The sequence below is a fragment of the Pelodiscus sinensis genome, chromosome 3 (genome assembly GCF_052426305.1).
Source record: "Pelodiscus sinensis isolate ZL-2025 chromosome 3, ASM5242630v1, whole genome shotgun sequence".
In the NCBI taxonomy this organism is placed as follows: domain Eukaryota; kingdom Metazoa; phylum Chordata; order Testudines; family Trionychidae; genus Pelodiscus; species Pelodiscus sinensis.
The window spans coordinates 16423336-16432747 of record NC_143054.1 but is presented as its reverse complement, the minus strand read 5'-3'; the positions used below and the strand labels follow the sequence as shown (position 1 = coordinate 16432747).

Below are 9412 nucleotides of genomic sequence, written 5' to 3'. Positions count from 1 at the left end.
CTGATCCAGTACAGCCGTTCTTATGTTCTCTCCCCGTTCAAAGTCAGGCAGATATATTTGGGGGAGGTAGAGCAGGTTTCAGACTATAAGGAAGAGACACCTTTCTGCCAATACATCTATTTAACATGTTCCTCTCCTGGTCTAGCTAGAGAAACTCAAAAGAGGTCTAATCTAAGACCTCAGATGAAGAGGGCAAAGAAGCAGTGCCAGATTCTCCTATAGATCAATGAATTAGAAATAGGATGCTTTCAGCTCTACATTGGTGGTTCAAATTCTGGGAAGGCATGACAAAAAGTTGCTATGTGAAGGCTGCTTCACTGGTCTAGATAAAATTCATCTGACAGTTAAGCGATCACATCAAAGTATCATAATTATCATCTGTGGTAATCAAAGCTGAGGCAACAAAGATGGAACAATCCTAGCAAACAACTACTCTATGGAAGGCTGTTCTATGACTCAGTAGATCAACTCTGGAGACTACTTCTGTCAATCTAGTCTCTTCCCTGAGCACTGAAGTGTGTGTGTTTGTAACATACACAATTACACACAGCAGTCACCATTTAAAGTAGTATAAGAGGTAGGCGTACAGATAGCATCTTGATCAGTGCTATACAAGATCTTACCGAAGTTGTAATCATTAGTCTGATTAAGTTTATTGTGCTCTTTTAATCCCCCCAACATTTCAAAGAAAAAAGGTATTACAGTAGTAAATTAACGTGGAATATAACAAGGTTTGCAAAACTCGTATATAGGCATTTTGGGTACACAAGTGTTATTTTTCCATTATCAATCAAGCTGAAAGCAAGGAAACGAATTTTGAGCATGAGCTAGTAACTAGTTTAAATACTCAGTTATGGTGATTCACTAACCAAATGGATATATCTCATTAACATTTACATTTGGCATAACATGTCTTTAAGTGTGTTTGCATCTATATGCCAAAAAGTTTAAAGTTATTTGATCCTCAGCTCTTTACTTTGCCCTGAGTAATATTACAGTCATTCACTATCACAGCAAAATCAATTTCAATATAGCAGATCAGTCACTGGCAACAAAACCAGTTCTTAGAAAACCAAGGATATATTTAGAGGCAATTTGTGTTTATGACTTTTAATCCAGACCTCAATTTATTATCACCAATTTCAGGTAAGAGCTACACAGGACAGACATTTTTGTTTAATATAAGAAGCAGTCTTATAACAAACACAAGTTCCCTATAACAAAAAGGACAGATTGAGTCAAACATTCCCATAGGGAGAAAAATGGTAACTTAGATACAATACCACAAATGCGTGGTAGTGTTAAAAACATACTAGACCATATTCTATACAAATATTGTGGTCAATGTGTTTTATTTAATTTACACATATATGAAATGAAATTCACTCTTGTGCAGAGAATCCACACAAGGTCACTAAACCTAAAACATGGGATCTAAATGGTGCATAGAGTCTAGTGCAAGCAATCTTGGGTGATGAATTTTGCCAGGACTGAATGAAATACTTGGACACGTTATTTGAAACAGACCAGTTATGCAAGAATAACATGGTCTCCTTGATATCTAGAAAAAAGTGTGTCCATTTAATAGAATTAGAAAAATGTTAAGTAATTTAGACAAAATCCAAAAGTGAACTACATTTATTTAGTAAATTCCAAACTTAAAATATCAAAGCTTCAAAATGAGTAGTCAATGCATGAGGCATAGAAGTAAAAGGGTCAAATGAAATAATCAAGCTTGATTAATAGTCTTTATGAGGTTCAGTCCAAAACACCGTTGTAAGAGTTAAAATAATTTTTGTAAAAATAATCTTATTTTGGTGGGTCTGTGTTTATTCCATATTTCTCCTTGAGAAGTTTCAGCTGCTCCTCTTTCTTCTTTGTGTCCATCTTCTGGAATGCCTGTAACAAAATCAACAAAGTACATTAGAGAAGAATATTCTTTACAATTTATCTCTTATTGAGTTTTTAATAAGATGTTACTACAGTTAATACAAGTTACCATGTAATTACCACAGTCCCCAATTAAATTACCCTAAAATAATATTTTTCTGTAACTGCAAGTAATTCTTGTCAATACATTTTACACCATAATTCCCCAATACTGGACAATGTGCCGCCATATGGCCTCCAAGCTACATGCTTGTCATTGGGCAGAGAAACAGAAGGTTAAGAACTCAGATATCACTTCTTTTAAACATCTTGTCTCCTATGGAAAGGACTCTCCCAAAACTAAGCTTGTGGAAAGCAATGCTGCAATCTGCTCTCTGCAGCCCACTTTGCTTCCCCTAGTCTAGTCCAACAAGCGTGTTCTTTGAACACAAACATACACACAAAAATAAAAAACTAAAGATTACACCATTAGCTCATCTAGACTACTTCCCTCCAAATTCAGCATTGTTCCCTAGAATATTCAAATTGATAGCTACAATAAATCAAAATAATGTTCTGTTTAGACTGGAATGAAGTTGACAGTATAACATACATTTAATAGTTATTTTAGAAAAACTAGTGTACTTGCCCTGTTTGCATTGTAGTACAAGACAACAAGGTATCTGTTGCATACGTTGAATCCTGACAGATGATCACAAGCATTCTTGGCATCGAAGATGTCTTCATAAACCACATATGCTGTTCCTCTAGTCTCGGGAGTGTTTCCACTGGAATGCAAGATCAGTTTTAATATTTTACATTCTTATTGTTTCAATAACTCCATTAACCATCAGCAATGACCACACAGATTATGTTAAATAAAATTTTAATAAAAATCAAGATTTCTCACGTCCTTTTATAGACTTGGAGATACAGTTTTGCTTTCTACGCCAATTGTTTATTATTACTTCTGGCTCTAACTATGTCAAGTGTGGCAACATAAACAGAATGCACAATATGAAGTTTCAAGATCAATTCTTCTCCAAAGGATGATCCTAAAAGCCTTTGCTGTGCATTATGGTGGTGTTATTCTGGGAAAGCCTGAAAAGTGTTACATCAGTAAATTACTTAAGTTGTCAAATAAAATGTTTAAAGCTGACATATTGTATTATAGGTCCTTGGTTCCTTGGGGCGATATATGGATTGCTATTTCAGCATAACACACACAGACATAGAGTATGTCTACACTACAGACTGAACCTCACTAGTATAACACCATCTGTGGTCTGCCATGTTTTTAGTTAGCCAGATATCCACTTATCACGGTGTGGCCAAGGTTCCCATAGTCCCATAAAGTTTTACAGCTGCCAGTCCTGGCTCTCAGTGTTCTGTGCTGTTATTTAGCTCAAATTTACCCCTTGAAGGTCTTCTAAGAGCCCAGTAAGCAGCAGAAGTGTTGGTAATGCTTCCAAGCATAAGCTTATGCTTTATCTACTTATTTCCTTGCGCCAATAACAGTAAAAATTGTGTAACAACACTAACACTTTGTTATATAGAGAGCTGATAAACCTTGGCTAAGCATAGGGTGTATCCATACAGTCATACATTGCTAAGCAGCATTGCCAGCACTGTTCTGTTTATTTGCCTTGGTGAAATAAAAATAGACACATCCACACTTGTTACAATCTTGACCTCCTGTGGTTCAGCAAATTGTCTGGTTTGGCACCAGTCAGGTCCCCGATTGTGCTGGACTAGGGATATAAGTGACTAGTCAAGTAGTCAACTACCTGATAAGCCTAGGCTTATCATGTTTTTAACTTAAAAAATTAATCATACTGTTAAATCAAAAGTTATTATTTTTTTGGGCTGTTTATCTACATTTTCAAATATATTGATCTCATTTCCAACACAGAATACATGGTGTACAGTGCTCATTTACTACAAATATTTGCACTGTAAAATGATAAAATAAATAGTATTTGTTAATTCACCTCATACAAGTACTATAGTGCAATCTCTTTATCATGAAAGTGCAACTTATAAACGTTTTTTGGTTAGGTGAATGAACTCAAACAAAATATAAAACTTTAGACCTTACTTCTTGTTTAATCAATTGCTAAGACAAACAAGTTTGTTGACATTTACAGGTGATAATGCTGCTTGCTTTTTAGTATTTTTCTGCAATGCCAATTGGAAGAAAATGTTTGTCATTCGCAAGTGCTTAGAACCATCCCTCCCCAAAAGACAAATGTTTTGCCCTGGAAAGTGGCAGCATGAATGGCTCATAGTTAAACCCCCTGCTCCCAAGGGATGTAGGTATTTCATCAGCAAAAAGTGCCAACATTTACACTGTTTGGCTATATCCCAAAACACAGGTCGGAAGAGACCTCAGGAGGTAATCTAGTCCAACCCCCTGCTCGCAGCAGGACCAACCCCAACTAAATCATCCCAGCCAAGGCTTTGTCAAGCCGGTGCTTAAAAACCTCTAAGGATAGAGATTCCATCACCTCTCTAGGTAACCATCCCTGCAAGAGCAGGGTGGGAGTGCGGAGTCTTGGCAGGGGGGATGCAAGAGGGAGCAGTGCATTGGGGCACCTACCAGGCACAACTGCCAAGGGGAAACAGGTGGCTCTGAGCAGCTGAGTGCTGCAGGGAAGTGCTCCCTGCAGGCACCAGCACCCCGCCGCTCCCAATGGAAGCCAGTTGCAGAGCCTGCAATGAAGCCTCCCTGGGAGCAGAGCTAGCAGCAGCCTTTTGTGATGCCTGCTCCCAGGGAGGCTTCGCTGCAAGTTCTGCAGTATAAAGCTTATTTACATGCAGAGCCCGCAGCGCATGTAACTATGTAGCCACTATGATTTTTAGCAGTTACATTTTCAAATGCATTTTTACTTCCCTATTTTAAATATTGTTAAGTGCACACTAGCCATGAACTTTTGTTCATAGTGACTTCTTTCTTTGGTACACTTAAATGGTGAACCAAATTTCTTCATAAGTCACTAGGAAAAATGACAGATGATATTCAGTCAATATTTTTATACTGATTTTGATTCACTATGAAGGAGTTCTTCCTTGACTGCTGGTTTGTCTAGTAGAAAGACATATGGTTTTTTTCACACACGTTCATCCACTGGGCAGTCTTGTATCATTTTCCTTACTTGTCAACTTTTGCCTACTATGAATGCTATTTAAAGAGGTTCTAATATGCTTACAGCTGAATCAAAACAGAGTTTGGCACCATCTTTCTTCCAAAAACAATTTTCTGCTGCTCATAACTCATGGATATTTGGAACACTCCACATTTTTGTAATCAAAAGACTTACACTCTAATTTGTCGAATAGGTCCATATTTTCCAAAAATATCATACATTTCCTCAGCTGTAATTTTGTATGGCAAGTTTCTGATATATAAAATCCGATTCACTTCAGGAGGCAGCCGAATCTAAAATAGAGACCACAGCTACATTTAGAATGCTCACTTCCAGAACTAATACATACCAGTACCATTCACCTTCTGTCTCACAGATCCTTTTGTAACACAACATTCAAGTAACAACTAGAGCACTTGATTGCATGGAAAAAAATTAGGAAAGAATATGAAGTACAGGCAGTCCCCGAGTTACGCGGATCCGACCAGGGAGAGGAGCAAAGCAGAGCAAAGCCGCAGAGCCCGAGGGCAGCAGGACAGCCACGGCGCGTCTGGGCTGTCCCGCTGCCCCCGTGCTCCGCGGCTTTGCTCCGGACGCCTGTGGTACAGCAGCTGGGGTGCTGCCGGTTGGTCCCGTAGCGCCGCTCTGGGCGCTACGGGACCAACCCGGCAGCACCCCAGCTGCTCTGCCCCAGGCGTCCTGATTCAGACACTGCTGGTCAGTTTCAGCAGTGGCTGAATCAGGACTCCTGGGGCAGAGCAGCTTGGGTGCTGCTTGGTTGGTCCAGCCGCGGCGCTACTGCTCTGCCCCAGGCGTCCCCAAGTCAGCCGCTGCTGAAACTGACCAGTGGCTGACTACAGGAATCAGCTGCTGATCAGTTTCAGCAGCAGCTGACTTGGGGATGCCTGGGGTTCTTAAGTTGAATCTGTATGTAAGTCAGAACTGGCGTCCAGATTCAGCCACTGTTGAAACTGATCAGTTTCAGCAGCGGCTGAATCTGGACGCCAGTTCCGACTTACATACAGATTCAACTTAAGAACAAACCTACAGTCCCTATCTTGTACATAACCCGGGGACTGCCTGTACCTGTAGTTCTATTTTAATGTAATTTAATAGCTGGAAACCAGGAGAGTAGCACATGGTGACCAGCCAGCTCTTTGTGGACTACAGACATAGGCACCAATCCCAGCCCCCAGATCACCCACTCAAGAAAAAAGTGGGTGTTCCTCCCCTTCCCATCCTCCAAAATCTGTTCAGTGGTGTGTATGAGGTGCTCGGGAGGGGGGTGAGGAGCAGGAGGGGAGCACTCAGAGGAGGGATGGGGCAGGAAGAGCTGGGGACTTGCAGGAAGAGGTGGAGTGGGGGAGGAGGATTGGGGCACAGTGGTGATTGAGCACATCATGGAAACTGGGGAAGTTGGTGCCTCTGATCACAGACTACACTTTGAGACCCTATGGTCTAGAAGTATACGTAGATTAACAGAGACTGGAGTCACAAGGGACTACTATGATAATCTAATCTGACCTCCCACAAAACACAGCTCATAGAATGTCCCCATTAAGTCCTATCTGAACTAGAGCATACCTTTTAGGAAACTATCCAGTCTTACCGTATATTCCGGCGTACAAGACGACCTCTGAAGTTAAAAAACATCCCCCAAAAATCGGGGGTTGTCTTGTACGCCGGATGCCCCGCCGCCGGCTTCCCCTGAGGCTTTCAAAGCCGCGGAGGGGCTCCGGTGGGGGGGCAGCCCATGCGCGCCTGGGATGCCCCCCCCCGCCGGCTTCCCCCGAGGCTTTCAAAGCCGCGGAGGGGCTCCGGCGGGGGGGAGGGGGGGGAAGCCCAGGCGCTCCTGGCGGCTTTGCTCCCGGTGCCTCTGGTCTGCTGGGGACCATCTCCAGCAGACCAGGGACACCGGGAGCAAAGGAGGCGGAGGGGCGCTGGGGTATAAGATGAAACCCTATCTTTTAAGTAAAGAGATAGGGGGTCGTCTTATACGCCCAGTCGCCCTATACGCCGGAAAATATGGTAATTTTAAAATGGCTACTGATGGGGTACGTCTACACTGCAACACTATTTTGAAATAACTAGCTCTATTCCAAAATAATTTCAAAATAGTGTCAAAATACTGTCAAGCTGGAGGAGGACTTCTTACTCCAACTCCAGTAACCCTCCTTGTAAGAGGAATAAGGGAAATTGGAGGAAGTGTGCTCTATTTTGAAATAAGTGCTGTGTAGATGCTCCCTATTTTGAAATAAATTGCTCAATTTGCATAGCTTATTTCAAATTAAGCCCTGCAGGATAGATGTACCCATGGAGAAGCCATCACAATCTGTGTTACACTATTCCAGCATTCAAGTCTGAGGGCAGGTCTACACTACTGCTTGTGTTGATATATTTTTATGTTGTTCAGGGGAGTGAAAAAGCCACCCCCAAGATAGACCAATTACACCAACACAGCACTGTTGGCAAGAAGTGCCCTCCCACCAACACAGCTACTTACTTTTCAAGAAGGTGGGGTAATGATGTCAATGGGAAAGCTCTCTCCTAGTCGCACAGAGCCTATTCACTAAAAATGCTGCTTTTGTGCAGCTGCACCACTATAACGCTTCTAGGGCAGCACAGTCCCAAATTTGGCAAGTTTAAGAGCCAATGGTTGTATAGTTGGTTTCCCTTTGCTTGTTACACTAAAGAGCCTAGTATCAAATATTTGTTCCCCTTCGGGGTGCTTACACTCTGTGGCTTAAATCACCCCTTCACTTTGTCTTTATTAAGGCTAAACAGATTGCGCTCCTTGACTTGAGCACCATTTGGGATCTTTTTCGACCCTTTGCTCATTTCCACTGACCTGCTCCAAAATTTCTCTGGCAAAATGTCCAGTCGGGAGGCTCTGACTTGGGGCTTTCGAGGGGTCATTTAAAGTCTCTGCCTCTGTGTCCGAGCAGCACCTCTCCGCTAGCTAGTGCTGTGCTCTCCCCCGCAGTGTCGCGATAGGAGGGTAACGGGGGGAGACCCGAAGGGCCGTGACGGGCAAGTCGGACTAGGTCGAAGGGCCCCGCAGGCGGCGGAAGTGCTGTGGCGGCCCCGGGTTAGGCGGCACGAGGCGCTGCACGGGCGAGTCACGCCCGGAACAAATCGCCCCGCCGCGGCGCCACGAACCCGGCCCCTCCGCCGCCCCCGGTCGGAGCTGATCCGCGCGGGGCCGAACCGCGGAGGGAGACGGTCTGGGCGCCGGACAGGTCAGCGACACTTCCTCCCCCCGCCCCCCACTCACGTTGGCGCGCTTGGCCGCTTGCATCGCCATGGTGCCGGGCGGGTCGGGGGCCTTCGCCTAGCCGGGAAACAACGGACGCGTCCGTCTCCAACAGGGGGGCAGGCCCGGGTGCTATCCCAGCCTGCACCGCGGGCCCAACCCGCGCGCAGGAAGTGACGAGTGCTAACCGGATGAGAGGAAACAAACCTCACAGTTGGGGGCGGGAAGTGACGAGGGGAGTCATGTGACTTTGCCGTTTGCGGGGCGATGATAACTGCCTCCTGCAGAGGCCGCTCCCCCAGTGGCGGTGCCGTTAGTTAGAACGGGGGCGGGGCAACCTGCGGGGGCGGGGTCCGCGCGTGTTTCCCGCGTCCACGCGCAGGGAGGCCGATGCGGCCCGGGCAGTTTTTTCCTCCGGGCGTTACTGAAGTGACCCCGCGCAAAGCCAGGCCACGCGAGGGGGGAGCCGCGTGCTCCCTCTGCAGCCGCGCTAAGCGCTGCTAGTTCGCTCGGCACTGCCTGTGCTGGCTCGGCCTGCAAGCGCCCTTAGCAACAGCGCCCTAGCCTGGAGACGTGCGGCCCACTCCTCCTGGCTTCCCCTCACTGCTCCTACCCAGCTCACTAGTGCCCCCCTCCCCATCGTACCCTCCTCCAGTGCTCCTCCCCCCCAACACCTGACCCACTCGTGCCATTCCACCCCATGGTTCCTCCCCAGGGGTGACCCGTGATTATAGGCCGACTCGGCCGTCACCTAGGGCGCCCCCTTCAACGGGGTGCCCGATGATATCACTCCATTGACGGCCGTGCAGCCAGGGGCGTTGATCGCACATTGCACTTAGGGCATGCCAGTTACAAGATCATGCCTAACCATGCCAGTTACAAGATCAAGAACACATATTCCTGTTCATTCAGAAATATAATTTATGCCATCATGTGCCTAAAGTGTCTGTCTGCTATGTACATTGGACAGACGGCTCAGACACTTCGCCAAAGAATCAATGCACACAAAACAGACGTAAGACTCTCTCACAGAGAGAAAGCTGTTGCTTGCCATTTCAGCCAGACTGATCATTCCCTTAATGATCTTAAAACATGCATAGTGCTTCAAAGAGACTTTAACTCCAGACTTCAATGAGAAGCTTCA

At 45.1% G+C, this 9412-nt stretch overlaps 1 protein-coding gene across 1 annotated transcript; it reads right to left on the bottom strand.

The window, feature by feature from the left end:
• Nucleotides 1-1091: 1091 nt before the first annotated feature.
• Nucleotides 1092-8450, bottom strand: SF3B6 (splicing factor 3b subunit 6). The gene is made up of 4 exons (XM_075923408.2): nt 8290-8450; nt 5190-5308; nt 2519-2657; nt 1092-1899 (listed from the first exon to the last, which is right to left on the bottom strand). Exons 1-4 carry the CDS (start codon nt 8317-8319, stop codon nt 1810-1812), a joined length of 378 nt encoding a protein of 125 aa, XP_075779523.1. The 5' UTR covers nt 8320-8450; the 3' UTR covers nt 1092-1809.
• Between the last annotated feature and the right edge of the window lie 962 nt (nt 8451-9412).